This window comes from Abramis brama (assembly GCF_963993115.1).
Source record: "Abramis brama genome assembly, chromosome: 5".
Taxonomy (NCBI): Eukaryota; Metazoa; Chordata; class Actinopteri; order Cypriniformes; family Leuciscidae; genus Abramis; species Abramis brama.
In genome coordinates, this window is record NC_139967.1 from 19350672 (window position 1) to 19366805 (window position 16134).

Genomic DNA, 16134 nt, shown 5'->3' on the forward strand with positions numbered 1-16134 from the left:
CACAGACAGCAAAAAAACATGACAAGAAACCAGCTGGATATGCAAGAGAGGAGAGGGTGACGTGATGCTGTAGGGTGAGGGTGTTTGGATGGAGTGACCAAATGAGGCATGAAGATGACGCACTGTTTGATGGCTATTTCAGTGAACGACTGTGATGATGAAGATTGATCGCCCCTTATTACTGAGCTGTGTGTGCATCTGAACTCATCTAAAGTATTAAAGAACAAAACAAATCTCATCTCTCTCTCTCTCTCTCTCTCTCTCTCTCTCTCTCTCTCTCTCTCTCTCTCTCTCTCTCTCTCTCTTTTTCCTCTACTTCTCTTCCTGGGAAATGGAAAATAGTCAGCAGCACAGCACATTTTGTGAGAAACGCTTCACTTCCCCCTCAGAGTGCTGAAGGCTATTCATGAGCTATGGCACTCGTATGCAGGGTTATTTTCGTATTTCATTTCAAGAAATCTCTATTTGCATTAATGTTTGCACAACTATGTTATTGTGGTCGGCAGCTAATTAACTATTATTTACTACGACCAATAAGACTAGACTAGTTTATTCATGCAAACCATACAGTATTCATTCATTTCATTGCAAAACTTAACGCTTCACCCAAAAATTCTGTCATCATTTACTCGCCTTCAAGTTGTTCATCTCAAGAGAACAAACCTCATTGGATCTTGCGGAAGCTTAAACGTGCTGCGTAACACATGAGAATGACCCACATATTAATTATTTTTTACAATCTCTTTATGAACTTTTTGAAGTATCAAAGTGGCAGTTGCGTAGACTCAATTGAGGGGCAGAAATTTCTCAGATTTCATTAAAATATCTTCTTTTGTGTTCTGAAGATCGAAAGTCTTACGGGTTTGGAACGGGTGAGTAATAGATGACAGAATTTTAATTTTTTGGGGTGAACTATTCCTTTAAGTTGAACTGATTGACAACTGAACTTAGTGAGCTTTTTGATTTTGAATATCATTTTGCGAATAAAGCGTGTTTCCAGCGCATGCGTTCATAAGAACAAAACTGTCAATTCTGTGGAAATTGATGCAAAATAGGAAGGATTGTTGGAGCCACTGTGGCTTTTTTTTTAAACATAGATATAGACATAGATATATATATATGCAGACATATATATATATATATATATATATATATAGTGTATTCTATATATTACTGGTACTTGCGCTTTAGAGCACACAGCTCTAAACAAACTTAATGTTTCCTAGCAGGCAGCAGATGCCTTGTCTTGAGTGACAGTGTTTCAATCATTGACGGCAGGCTTTAGCTCTTGCTTTTCTGAATGACCAACATTTGAGACGTTATATAATGATTTGGTCTGATGACTTTTCTGAGCTAATTTTTCAGTCACATGATTTTAGGTCCATTTTTTTTTAATGAATTCTATGAATTGCAATTTATGCACACTTCTTTTTACAGAATAATAATAATAAAGAAACTTTAAGCAAGGGTTAGGGTTGGGTTAAACCATTTTTTTATGTGCATTTTTTAAGTTTAACATTTTGTTCCCATTTAGCACTTTTAATGTGATACCCCTAAATTCACATAAAAATATTTGGATGGAAACCTGGCTATACTGTAAAGGTCCTATATCAATTATGAATTTCACTTTCCTAACTGCTATATCTCTCCAAATACGGCTGAGCCTGCAAAACACATAATTAGGTCCATTTTCCTTGAATACCTCCATGTCATGCCGCACTGAGTGCCTGCCACTGATGCCAAAAGCTGAACGCTGAGAGCAGCACACTGAGAGTACACTGTAAAAAAAAAAAAAAAAAAGTACAACAATTACATGATTCATAGCACAGAATGGAGGACATACTCAGAGACACAAACTGAAATACATTTGTTATGTACTTGAAGTTGGTAAGGTTTGTCCTCAAGCGATGGATTACAGTGAATGGTTATGAACTGTGATTGGCATGCATCTCAGGAGAAACTTTATCTTTTAAACTGGCTTATTGAATTCAAAGCTGAAATAAATTGAGTTAACATTGTTAACTGTGGGTTTAGAGGCTTGAAAATGCATCTGTTGTCAGTTGATGGTGTAATCCTTTGAGCCATGTCAGATTGGAGTGAATGTTACATTTTCACTCCAGGATCCTGACATAAAAAAAAAAAAACACTAGGGACTAGATTTACTAAACAGGGCAAATTGGCGTGAGAGAACAATTCAAATAAAGCGCTGATGGGAGTGGAATGTTCTGCACGTGCTTTTCACTGCGTGTATTTAGTAAATCCTAGTTTTTTAATGCCAAAAGAAGGTTTGCACTCGCGCAAATCTTGCCCTAGGTTTCCAGAAATACTATAGCTGTTATTGACACAAATGAACATATTCTCTTTTGCAGTAAACAGTGCAGCTGTAATCACAACTAGAGCAGACTGCTGTCCAAATTTCTCAAATAACAGTAGCATATGATGATGATTTTATAAATCTAGATTTTAAATATACAGTATTGTCCTTCTGTGAGCTTTATCTGAATGCAGTATGTGTTATCTTTCGGTATCCTCAGTTTTTTTTTTTTTTTTTTTTTTTTTGGATTCATAAAGTCTGATTAACTAATGTAAATATTATTTGATAAGACATCTGACAAGTCCAATTTACTTATGATGGACATTGCATCCCAGTATATTTCCATCAATATCTGCCCTTTTCTAACTTTACACCATAATTTAACTCTTTAGAATTTGTAACAAACTAGAAAACAAAACAACAAAAAATATTAGACAGTGATTTGAATATTCCCTGCTGTCATCTTCAGCTTGGCACACTTTTGCATGCTAAGCTTTGTTTGATTTTCAATTTTGAATCCTGTTTGCAGAGGGTCACATCCTCCCTGGGAGGAGCTCTTTGCTTTGTAGCGCAAAATAAACGTCTACAGACCTGAAAGCCAAGAGTCACTGAACTGAGTCAGTGAAGCCAAGAGTCACGAATTTGGTGGCTAATTCGTACAAATTCATACGACCTCACTCGACCAGCATTTTTGCTAAATCGTACATATTTTACAAGTTGCCCAATTTGTATGAATTTGTACGAATGACCTACCCCTGACCCCGCCCCTAAACCTACCCATCAGTGGGTTTAGACAAATCGTTCAAATTTGTACGAGTGAGGTCGTACGAATTCGTACAAATTAGCCACCTTTTAATCACTCGTACGAATTCCTACGAATTGGTTGTGAGATAGCATTGTGTTAGACTTGAATTAAATTCAGTTTCACGGTCTTGTTGGTAATGTGCATTCCACACGTCCGTCTACGTGATGTGAAAGAAAACGGAACTCGTCGGACCAGGTGACCTTCTTCCACTGCTCCAAGGTCCAGTTCTGATGCTCATGTGCCCATTGTAGCCGCATTCGCCGGTGGACAGGGTCATCATAGGCACTCTGATTGGTCTGCAGCTATGCAGCCCCAAACACAGCAGAGTGTGTTGACACATTCCTCCTATAATGATCATTTGGTGTGACTTGTGCCACAGTAGACATTCTGTTGGCTCGGACAAGACAGGATAGCCTTCGTTGCCCTCGTGCATCGATGAGACTTGGGTGCCCACAACCCTGTCGCCGGTTTGTCTCTCCTCGGACCACTGTTGGTAAATTCACATCACTACCGACCGGGAGCAACCCAAAAGCCTTGCCATTTCAGAGATTCTCTGACCCAGTCGCCTTTCCATAACAATTTGCCCTTTGTTGCTCAGATCTTTATTCTTGCCCATTTCTCCTGCATCCAACACATTGATTGCGAGAACTGATTGTTTGCTTACCATCTAATACCCAGATCTTAATTTGTAGCCTTGTTAGAAGTGTTGAGTGATATTCGCTTCACCTGTAACTGGTCATAATGTTTTGGCTCATATATACTGCATAACCTGTACACACACCAATCCTGTGTGTGTGTGTGTGTGTGTGTGTGTGTGTGTGTGTGTGTGTGTGTGTGTGTGTGTGTGTGTGTGTGTGTGTGTGTGTGTTTGTGTGTGTGTTTATGTGCATACGTATGCCGTTATATACATACATAGACATACATTAAATTAAGATGAATTTAATCTTTATAAAATAAGTCCTTCTTCTTTGTCCACAGTTATTTCCAGTATAGGGAACTCATAATTTTTAAATATATTTTAATCTTGGCATTAATTTATTCATTGCACAGCCTGCATAAAGATGGCTCTGGATGGTGATGACAGGAGAATTGTGTAACAGTTATAAAAGTTGCATCATCAGTCTGGTTAGATCGCAGTTCATATGAGTCGAATCTGTACCTTCTTCATAGAGAAGACATTTCTGTTGTACATGTGTGTATGTGTTTCTCTGAGAGAAGGGATTCAGAGGCATGGTGTGTGACGGAGAAAAGTTCTCTTCACTTCCTGTTGATAAGGTGCGGAGGGCTGCTTATTTGACATTTCCTCTCTTCAGCATTTAAAACATATGCTGCCAGACCACTGATAAATGAAGAGAGCAGTCTGGGCCTTCTGCCTTGACATTCCTAATTCTGTTTTAATAATGGGAATTAGACTAAGTGCAGCTATTATTTATTTTTTCTCATGGTCATGATGGAAACAACAAAATTAAGATGAAGTGCTATTAATCTTAGGTCAGTTATAACATCAGCTCATCTCATCCATCCAGAATTATTGACATTTCATTTGAAATGATGTTTTCTAAATGCTGTTAGTCATATTTGAGGCACATTTATAATATGAAATGCTAGTGATACCTGGAGAATATGACACTATGATCAAAACTACCAGGAAAAACTATTCAAGGACATCTCATTTTACAAACACTGTAGCACATCTTAAATTTTATCTTCGTTTTATCAAAATCTCAGTGCAGGCCTCAACCATTTTTAAAAAAAGGTCAAACGGGCAAGAAAATGACACATCCCAGAGGACCAGATCTGCCGCTGGATAGAGCTCACATCCGTCCAAGATGTTTCATATCTAACTCTCTAGATCTATAATTCCAAAGCATTCTATATTCTTAGTCTTCAGGGACTGAAGTTATGCTGTCTTATATTAGATTTCCACAAAAGTATTAAGCAGCAAAACTGTTCTCAGCATGTTTCTTGAGCACTGAATAAACATATTCAGCTTTTCAAAAGTTATTTTAAATTGTAATAATATTTTACAATATAATTGTTTTTATTTTTGATAAAATAAACTCCACCTTGGTGAGAAAAGAGATTTCTTTCAAAAACCATCCATCCTTTTGAACGGTAATATACTGTACTGTATAAGCTATGAGAAAAAACTGGACTTTACAAACTGTTTTATTCAGTGGAATGGAAACACTCTTTACCCAAGATCCCAATACTTAATCCTTGTCACCAAGACAGCCACAAGACAGAGTCCATACCTCTTTAGTTGTTAGCTGGATGTTTAGTTTGGACTGTGCATGATCCTCCACGAGAGTAGAGAAAGGTGAAGTTCTTTTCAGTGTGGTGTACAAGCTGAGCACCTTAAACACAGAGGAAGATAGATTAGAGTTCTGTCAGAGTAGAGGGAAAAGGAGGAATAGAGAGAAAAATGTCCAATGATCCCAACCAAATTGACACAGTGATGCCTTTAGGGACATGTTGTGACTGTGTCAAATGATTCTGTCCTAGTCAAAGCTGCACAAAGAATGTTTATGATGTTGTGTCTGTTCTTGTTGTTTACGAGTGCAGCTTTTACAAAAGAGCAGCTGAATGCTAAAAAATACATTTCAAAAATAGTTTTATAAAGCTGTCATAAGGATTTCCACAGGGAGAAAGATGAGAGAGATGGATAGCTGTTTGGTTTATTTTAAAAGGGAAATCCTTAAGATAACAAAAAAATTCACAACAACAACGAGACTTTTTAGATATATTGCTTTGTGTTCTACAAAATAGAGAGAGAAAGAAAGTCATAGGCTTGGAAATTATATGAATGCGTGTAAATCACTTTGTATTATTGGCTGAACTATCCCTTTAAGGTGAAAACTGCTTTCTCAGTCATCTTACGGAGAATTATAGTGCTGAACACAATGCTGCTATATCTGACTGATTTATAAATAGATGAGCTGCATCATTAAAGGGGTCATGTTAAGCAACTCTATTTCCTTGATCTTGTGAGATACAGTAAAAGAGAGTTGTTTTATGAAAACATACAGTACTCTGACTTTCAAAACTCAAAACTTCCTCCACAATGAAAAAAAGACGATATATATTGAATATTAAAACTATATGACAACTCGCATTTACTTCTTAATGATGCCTATTGTTCAGAAAAAAAAAGCATTCTTTAGAGAACATTAGAACATGAATCTGGAATCTAAATAATGAATGTCTTTGTTGCAACATTGTAAATGGACCTCAGGGAGAAAAAGTAAATAAAAAAATTGAAAAGACCTGTTTTTTGTGGTTATAAGAGGAAAGGGAAAAGAATTACAAAATTATTGCATCGTGACCTGGATATCGGTATAATATTGTAATGCCGGGTCCCTCTTTAACGGTTACTACCTTGTCAGTAAGGGAGAAGAAAAGCGAAAAGTCGGTTCCTTATTACAAATGATATGACTGAAGGAACGCTCGTAAGAGAGATAAAGAGTGAGAGAGAAAGAAAGAATATGGAAATGGAAATGGAAAAGATATACATCAAATTAAAATCGAGACTAAGAGAAAATTAGAGTCATTTTAAGAGAAAGCACGGTGATCCTTGAACCAAACAAGTTGACAGGTGTGTATACTCTGTTGAAAAGCCAGAGTGTGATTCACTAATCACTTGGACATGATCCCTCCGTTGGGTACTTCATCAAGGGGGAACTTGAAGATCAGTCGCCCATGTGAGCGTGCTCTGCTCATAGGGCAGGTAATCAAAGGGAGGTAGAGTGTAATTAGAGAGTCAGATCTGTTTCCTATAAGTCCCAGTCTCTGGAGCATTGAAAGATAAGCTGATGACTTCTGCACTATAAGTCTCAAGGTTGTCACACAGAAATGAAGTCTAATTAGATACCTTGGGAGATGAATATAGACATTCATTTTACTAAGTTTGTTTTTCAAAACTCTGGAGCTTTAAAATGAAATATTAATATTTCACGAGTCAGGAAAAGTATGTAAAATATGACTGACCATGGGCACATTTGCATCTTTTATTTCTTTCTGTTGTGTGCTTGCTTTCTTTTGGAATTATTTTGTTTTAGCTCCAGTTATTGTGAAGCGTCCTTGCCTTTGTGAAAAGTGCAATAGAAATGAAAATTATTGTTATAATAGCCTCTTTAACAAATATTTTTTTTTACATAATAAATCTTTTATTTGACTGTTGATATGGCATTTGTTCATCTAACTGAACTTGCTCTAAGGTGATACACAACAAGGATTCTGGGAGGTGAGTGGCATCTCATCCAGTAGGGCTAGTATCAGCCATTTTAAGAAACAATCATAGGATTGATGTTAAATTGTACATTTAATGCTTTGCTGCATGGACATGCAGTAATACTGAAGTGATCAGGATTCATTCAGAATTAATTCTTGTTTCAGTTGCATTCATTTTAGTTGCCCAGTTAGTCTGCTGCATTTCATTGCTCCTTTTTATCTGTCTCTGGCCTGTTTCTAAAAGGCCCTTCTTTGCCTTTCTTCTTCCTCATTTCTTCGGGTAGTGCAGTGTGCCTTCGTTTACACCACAAAAAAAAAAAAAAGAAAAGAACAAAACACTGGCCAGCTTAAGCAGCTTTGGCTTTGTAAATTAAGACCAGCCTGCTCTCAAAATCGATATCTAAGCTTTTTCTTTACCACTGGGCTGTTCTGTCAGTAGGAGCCGAGTTATCAATGACACCAGCTCCAATTCAATCTCTCTCTCTCTGCACTTTTCATTCACACATTCTTTTTCCATCCCTGATTTTGCCTGGCCTAACTCTTTTATTTTTTTCCTGAGCCCTTTTCCCACTTCATCTGTGATAGAATTTGGTTTATTCCCTCTCTCTTACTTTTACTGAGTCTGACTGTCTATTCCTTCTCTTTCTCTGTCTATTATTTATTTTTTTCAATGCACAGCAGCTTAACAGTGTTTTTGTTTAGTATGAAAACAGACTCCAGTACAATGAACGGACAGGTGAACTACAGCTGCTTAGCATCATAGCATTCATCCAAATCTCTTTTTTGTCACAGTGAAAAAAACAAAAAAAAAAACAAAAACGGGTAAATAAGAGCAAGTAGTAGTTCAGACCTGTGCACACTGATTAAGACATTAATAAAGCAGTTAGAAAAAAAAACCTATACTGTTTTTTTGTTGTTGTTTTTTTACTGTTATAAGCTATATTTTGTTGACTGACTGTCCAAAACTTTCAATATGCCTTGGAAAACAAACCCACCATGACAATGTGGAAGAAAAAAAGACATTGAATAAGGACATTTTGATTAACAGGAGAGAACAACTAAAACTGCCAAATGCATAAGTGTAACATTTCTCGAACGACTTCATTTTGTCCGTCAGGATTGATTGAATCGTTGTCTTTTGCTAACTGCTGCAATCTCATGTGTCTGACAGGTTGCTGGAGGGAAGGAATTATTGCCCAGCCATTGCGCCGGTTCACACGTCATCAGAAAAGAGATGTCATGGATCCTTTTCTCATTTCCGGGGTTCTCAGAAGCGGAAGTCGTTATAGTTGGGTTCTATAGCAGTGAACAGGAGACGGCAGCAAAGATATATTTTGTATTTCCATTTGCTTCAATAGCACAAGAAAAAATCTGTGATAGAGTTTCCACGACTTTCCAAAAGGAGGAAAAATATAGAGAGATTGATTACATTGGTCAGAAGAGGAAAAAAATGTCAAATATGCCATCACTCCCTCAGCAATTAAGCACCCTCACCAAAGCGTTAATTTGTTTTTTGTCATTTACTGCCAAGGTAATATAACACAAAATAGATAGCGTTATAAATTACATTTTTTTAAATGAAAATATGTAAAACTACTACATTTGCGATGTTGATAACTTTGAAAACGCATCATCACAATCTGTGAAACGGGTCCATTGTCGAGGGGGAGCGGAAGTTTTGATCAAGTTTTTTGATTAAGGATAATGGCGGGAAAATATGATACGCTTTTGAATAGAGATGAATAGTCAGAAGTGTAGTTGGATAATCCACAGCATCACTCACTGAAGGTTGTACATTGTTTTGTTTTTTTCTCTGAGAGGATAATTACTTTGATTCAGAGTAACACTCAAGGTACTTCATGCATGCTTCCTCCTGCACCATGTTACGTACCTCCTGATGCGATTAATTAACTTTGATTTAATTTACATCTCTAGATTTGTTGGGTGCCGAGTCTATCATGATGTTCTTTTCATGTTTAATGGAGGTGCATTTTAGTGGGCAATATGTTTTATGCTTCAGTGCATTATGAAATAACAGTACTTCTAGTAATGGTTGTCTACGCAATACACCACCCTTCCCTCTTTTGCTTTTGCTGTCTTGCTAATGCTTTCCATCACTCTGTGGTTAAATTTGCTTTGCACTTAGCATGTGCTGAAGCACTGACAATGTCAATGTCATTACAATGCCTCATGTCTGAAAGACCCTTCACAGAGTGAGTGACAACTCTGCAAGGGCTGTGATATGATGCGCCAGAAAGTGGAAGTAGTGGACTGGAACTACAGAAAGACGTACACAGACAATGTGAAATATTTCAAAACCACTGTCACATTTGGAAGCTACACATTTTTGAGGCATAAAATGTTAATTCATATTTGTTTGTAAACATTCTTTACTTCCTCTACAGACACCAGTAGCTTCTGGGAAATAATGTCACTTGCAATGGACTGAAATGAATAAGATCATCATAATGATGAGAGCATAAGTTATGTTTAGTGATGTCACTTGAATTGGCCACCTGGCTGACTGGCATTTTAACAGTCAACAACTTTCACTGCATAGTAATTGGTTCATTATAGACTGTTTGATTCCATTAGGCGATGACTGATTGATGAAGATTGGCAAAGCACTGATTGTGTGACTCTTTTGTGCAAGTAATATAGAAGAAAGATATTTGCACAAGAGCCACACTTCAAAATATTTGAAAAGGTTTTATCAGGCAATGTTAAAATAACTGAAAAAGAAATGTTATTGAATTCTTCTCTCTAGATTCTCATTACTTCATTGCTGTGTTTCTCAAAAACATTCCTTGGTTTTGTGCTCTGATTGGCTAAAATTGTAAAAAATGATTGGATTACACTTAATTGTTACTCTGCAATTCAGACAAACCTCTTTCTTCCTCCTCCCCTTTTCCCCCTCTCATCTTTTATTCCCGTCAGGCAGACTGGCAGACGGCGCATTGGCATCCCCTGGTACCATCCTGTGAAATGACTACTGCGTCACAGATGTAATGTGCTTGGAGTCTGTGTGTGTAACAGGAAGAGAGAAAGGATGATGAAGTGTGTTGTATTTGGTTGGGACAGAGTGTAGGGGATGCTAGCACAGGCACAGTCTCTCTCTCTCTCTCTCTCTCTCTCTCTCTCATTCTTTCTCTCTGTCAGGTGCAGCTGCTGCAGTCTGGGGATTAGTCTCACTCCAGATCTCCTTGAGTCAAAGTCAATGAAGGTACCGCATATACTGTGCCTGTAGCAGACATCACAGCGGCTCTTTCCCATCACGTCACAGCTGGTGGCCGCAAAATGCTGAGACTTAAAATGATGTCACTTATTACTTACTGTTTCTTTTATTTTATAACAATAATTTGCCTTTATTATGTATCTTTAATATTGATGGCAATGGCAGACTGGTGGATTCATTTCTTTACACATGAAAGAGGGAGCAGAATGGAGAGAGAGAGAGAGAGAGAGAGAGAGAGAGAGAGAGAGAGAGAGAGAGAGAGAGAGAGAGAGAGAGAGAGAGAGAGAGAAAGAGAAGAGCATCCCTTTTGATAGAAACAATGTATGTCTTAATGGTATACAAAAAAAATTAAGCGTATTTAGTAACTGATTTCCATAATGCAAAGTGATGGTGAGACCAGCCAGGCTTGAAGGCAAATGCAGCTGGGAGGCTCACAAACCCGAGTGGAAAATTTGGTGTCTGAAACTGTAACTCGCACAGACATCCATTGTACGCAAGTGTGGTAAAATAGTAAGGGAAAAGGGGGAAGGATTTCCTTTCCGTAAGGACTTTGGCATTCAAGGATTTCCCTTCTATTTTTTTTCTCATTTAGGGGGAGGGTAGATTGAGTTTGATGTCAAATATATAATGGTCACACTGATTTTTATGTGAGTGTCCATGGTGAAATTGTGTTGTCAAATAAACTGCACACATCAAACCTTAAGTTTCACTTTCAATGTGTATGAGACTAGCTTTCTTCATCACAAAGGTTATATTTTAAGAATTGACAGAGGAGCGAACTGCCCTATTGCAACTGTCAACAAAATGAGATTTCTGCAGCTTCATGCTAAGTCATTTAAGATAGAAAGCCTGAAAGAGACACATCCCACCCAGATGCTAAACCTGCATGTACTATTGGAAATGGGAAGCGGAAACTGATGTGAATTATGTCCTATTAACATTCCTTTCCAACAAGGCAATCTGATCCATCAATTTGTATTAGCATGCTGCCTCAAGCCACTGGCTTAACCCAAGAAGACATCTATCTATCAAACTCTATGTGGAGTCAAGAAGGGAGTTAATATCTGAATTGATCAAATGCAGGAAGTGGTCTGAATACTGATCACCATTGTGGTACGACGATGATGACTAAAGTAGGCTCTTTTCAAGTTTATGAAAAGCCAGAAGCCAATCATTATTGAGTCGGGCTTTTGCCCTTTGCTTCTGATCTGAACATAATGATGAAAGTTATGTTTTCAGTGGTGACAGCTGGTCCTAGATCAGCACACAAATCTTATGTCTAAACAGAGCTCCTGTACTTTAGTGGAAGCTGAGTATGACCTGGATAGGTGGAAAGAGACCTGGGCCATTTTGAGATAAATATAGTCCTCAAAAGCACATTGTGTTCTAGAGGCAGTGGGTTTAAAGTAGGGTATCGTCAGTACTCTCTGAGAAGGTTTTGTTAAGACAGTATTACTCTGTAGAAGCGTAACTATAGGAAGATCTGTGACCAGTGCACTTCTATATTTTAATCCGTAGCATACCCTCTCTTTTTCTTGCATACCGGTACTTCTCAAAAATATTTTAGGATTACTTATAGGTATTTACTAATACTGGAAATTACGTTGAAATTACATTACATGTAATTTTGCATTTACATGCCTTTAACCAGCAGATGTGCTCAGTGTGCAACGTTTTGGAGCGCTTTGACACGGTGAATCACTATGTGAAAAAATTTATTCAAAGTTTCAAAAAGACTCACTTTTCCCATCATACTGTAATCTGCTGATTGCCTACACAAAGCTCAAAAAATACTAATCCCTAACCCATTAGTTGTCAACATGGGGGTCAGGGCCCACTATAGGGGTCCTCAGCAAACTTTCGAGGGGGACTCAAGATTACTTAATATGTTTTAAAATAAGACAAAACAAGCTTTAAAATAATCTAAAAATAATCTCAATATTTCTTATTTTAATTCACCTTTAATCTTTTGGAATTTTATTATTTTAATTATAATTATTTTAGTTACTTATTTCAATCTGGACACTCCTAATTTCAGGAAAAAAATCTTTTTTAACTTTTTTAACTGTGAAGTTTTTAATATTGTTGTGGCCTTGAAGTCAAAAAGTTTGAGAACCACTTCCCTAATCCCAAATTTATGGCATTGGTAGCACTTCCTCATGAACTGCATTACTTCCTGTCACTATCCATAATATTTCTGAACTCAGAACTGAATCAATGCAGGCTGACATTTTCTTGTCGACTGCGTGATTAAGTTTCCCAATGAAACCGGCTTTGGGGCTGGGGGTGAAAAGAGACCAGCGAGGCCAACGGGGGGAGGTTGGTGGAAATGAACTCAAGTTTAGACCAAGCAATCAAACAAACCAATGTGAAAACAGTCTGAGAGGTGAAAAGCCAAGCCAGGTGGGGCTGCCAGTCTCATTTGTGATGCCAGCTTTGACCTGACTATTACCTCATTTCCCCCAAAGATCTCCTATCACTTCTGCAGGCAAGGTTGATGTAACCTATAAAGTTTCTTGTTTTAACATGAGTTTAGTAGTGTATATTTTCTATATATAGACATTGCACAGGGACAGATGAGAAACTATGAGCCAGGAAAGAACTGGAGCACCTTGTTCTAAATCCATCTCCCCTTCTGTACACGGCTGCGATAATAGTGTTTTCCTTTTAAGACAGTTCTCAATGCTTTCACCTGAATTTTAGGATGACAATTTTGCAGTTTGCAGCATTAGTAAATTTCGATTCAGCAATTCCTCGCATTAACAGTGTACATTGTTGCTCTATGCATTTAATAAGCAAAGGTAAACGCAATTTGTAGATGTCAAAGGTTTCATTACTGTGGATAGCCTACTTTTAGTTGTATTTCATAACGGCCAGTTAATGGTTAATATATTCTAGATACATTAATCAGTGGCAATCTTGACACAAGTTTGAGCTGTGACAGTTTGACAAGCCCACAGATGACGCACTCGGAGGAACTTACAGGCTTCCTTCATCCACGACAAACTGCTCAAACGTTTAATTCTCCTCCTCACACGGAAATTAGTTTGGCGCAGGTCTCGATTACGGCGGTTTTTCTTTTTCATACACGAACAGCGAACGCGAGCCGCCTTTCACTTCTCTCAGGTAACGCGAGCCAATAAGCGCTCGCGAACGGTGCTCACTGCTCAAACAAGAGCGAGCTCACGGAAAAAGAGGCGGGAACCTCGCGCACCTTCAGAGGACGCGGAGCGCGTGCACGCTCATTCACATCGCTCGGGCAGTCGGGCTCACACAGTCACACAGTCACAACAGCTTCACGGGCTCAAACCGGCGGCTTGCAGAAGGGGCAGGTGGACGTCTGCGCAGACTACCACCTCCGCTTGGCGGTCTGAAAGCACCTCGGTGGAAATTTAGCCACTTCTCACACCTCCGTTATCTCGGTATCATTTGTCACAAATACATGCCGTTCAAGTGCTCGTAGTAAACAGTTCCTCGAGATGGAAAACGCCCACACTAAATCTACATCAGAAGTTTTAGCAAACTTCGGTGTGAACGAAAACACTGGACTCACGCTGGAACAAGTGAAAAATAATTTTGACAAATATGGACCTAACGGTGAGTAACCTCTCATGTATTTACCTGGCAGTGTTCAGAAGTGTTTACCGGCGGTAGAGTTGATCATACGCAGAACACGCGTTTCCTACAGCGGAAGAAAGTTATTCTTTACAATAGGTGGCTTTTGTCTCCCTTACATGATAAGAAATAGAGGGAGAGAATGACAATTGCTGATGAGATCTCCAAAATGATGGATTATGATGCAGTGTCTCTAAGTTTTGGACTTTTACTAAGAATAACCTTGAAATATGATGCTTTGTTCAAAGGTTGTGCTGTAAATAATTCTGACTATGAGGGAACAAAATTCTCGTTTTCATAGATAGTTTGATATGTTCAGCCTGGCTCTCTTTTATGAGGTGGGACATTATGACCAATGAGACCGGCATTTTCCATTCTCCCTCTTTTATTACCCTTAGTTTGAATTCAGGCAAATCCAAAGTGATTGGCGCTCTGTAATATACCTGGCCGTGAGCCTTCGAATGGAAAACCTTCTGTTGAGGTGTCTTAGTGCACCAGCATTATAGGCCTGCAGAGATGCAAGTGTCCACGTCCTGTAGGATTTCAGACACCCCTCATTATAAACCACCAACTCCCACGCTCAGAAGTTTCTGGCTCAAAGGCATGTGCAGGGAATAGCCGTCCTTTGAAAGGGAAATATTGTTTCAAGAGATAAAGAGCTAGATAATTTACCAGTGACTAGCATTATACTTGAGAAACCTGTTTTCTACTTCCTCAGTGAGACAATGTTCATGTAGAAACAGTTCGCATCAGGTTACGTTGCCCTATTACCACTGTTTGTTACACAGGACACTTTAAAAGAGCTTTTTTTAAAGCAAGACTGTACTGTACTAAATTATTCTGTTTTTGCGTCATATTTCAGGCCATTTTTTTTTTGTCATCTGAAATTACACTGTAAGGTTCATTTGTTCGGTTCACATTGCATGATTTATTTTGCAGGGTTGAGCAATTGAGAGTAGTATAATGAACAAGCATGAAAGAGTCTGTGTGTTTATCTCATACATATGTCATGGTTTTGATAGCATTGCCCAGACACTCACTTTTTTCTGTCCAAGTTTCACTAATATCTCATCTTATTGGCTACACTTGGCCGCAGTGGCTCTGAAAAATTATCTGTGCAGATATAATACTTTTTGTGTCTGAAAATCTTTTGAAAAGCATTTTTCTCTCAGTTTAGCTTGTCATTGTTGCTTTGTGGTGCACACCCAGTCATATCAAACTCTATAGCAGAATTTGCACTTTGACACGTGACATGTTTTCCACTACAGCACTTTTGTTCATACACTAACCGCTTGCTTGATATTCAAATTAGAACGGTGACACCTCCAAATGAACATACAGTAACAGAAGATATCATATCAACTATCATTTATTAGGAAATGAACATGAGCTAGTGTCAGCATGTGACAGCCCATCACAGATTAATAAAGAATCCTCATTGCATTTGATTTGATCTCCCTGCAGACTCTAATGCTGCATAAGCACATCGTCCCATGACTTTCCACTTGGGTCGGGTAAAGCAACAGACTCATTAACTTGTTACACACACACTCAGCAACACTCAACTTTAAAGTGACCCCCCACTAGGTGTTTGAAGTAGGTTCCTCTTTAAGATGGACAAAGATTAGGTTTGAATTGATCCCTAAACATCCAGTGCAACAACTCCAACCACATAAACATGCAATTATACAGTGTGCAAGATACAATAAACAATAGATATTGGATAGTTGTGTGGTGGTTTGTGTCTGGGTAGAGCTGGTTTGTAACATGATTTGGTTGAGACATCACAGCTGCCTGAGGCTGACTTTTACTTAATGGAAAAAGTAACATTCTTGTTGTAGATGATGTGTCTCTCGCTTTGAGCCATCAACTTCCTGTTTGACATGCAGCTGAATCTCACTGGGAATACCCTTTCCTCTTTGACCTGTTTAACTT

At 38.3% G+C, this 16134-nt stretch overlaps 1 protein-coding gene across 3 annotated transcripts in view; it reads left to right on the forward strand.

Moving 5' to 3' along the window:
* Nucleotides 1–16134, forward strand: part of atp2a3 (ATPase sarcoplasmic/endoplasmic reticulum Ca2+ transporting 3) — an 83577-nt gene that overhangs the window by 381 nt on the left and 67062 nt on the right. The window contains exon 1 of one of the 3 annotated variants that reach the window (XM_084114401.1): nucleotides 13568–14181. The exons of 1 other annotated variant lie outside the window; for it this stretch is intronic. In XM_084114401.1, coding sequence (XP_083970527.1) covers nucleotides 14064–14181 — 118 coding nt within the window. In that variant the 5' untranslated portion in view covers nucleotides 13568–14063. Of the gene's footprint in view, nucleotides 1–13567; nucleotides 14182–16134 lie in introns of those variants that run through there. One more of the 3 variants, XM_084114403.1, reaches the window with a different exon arrangement.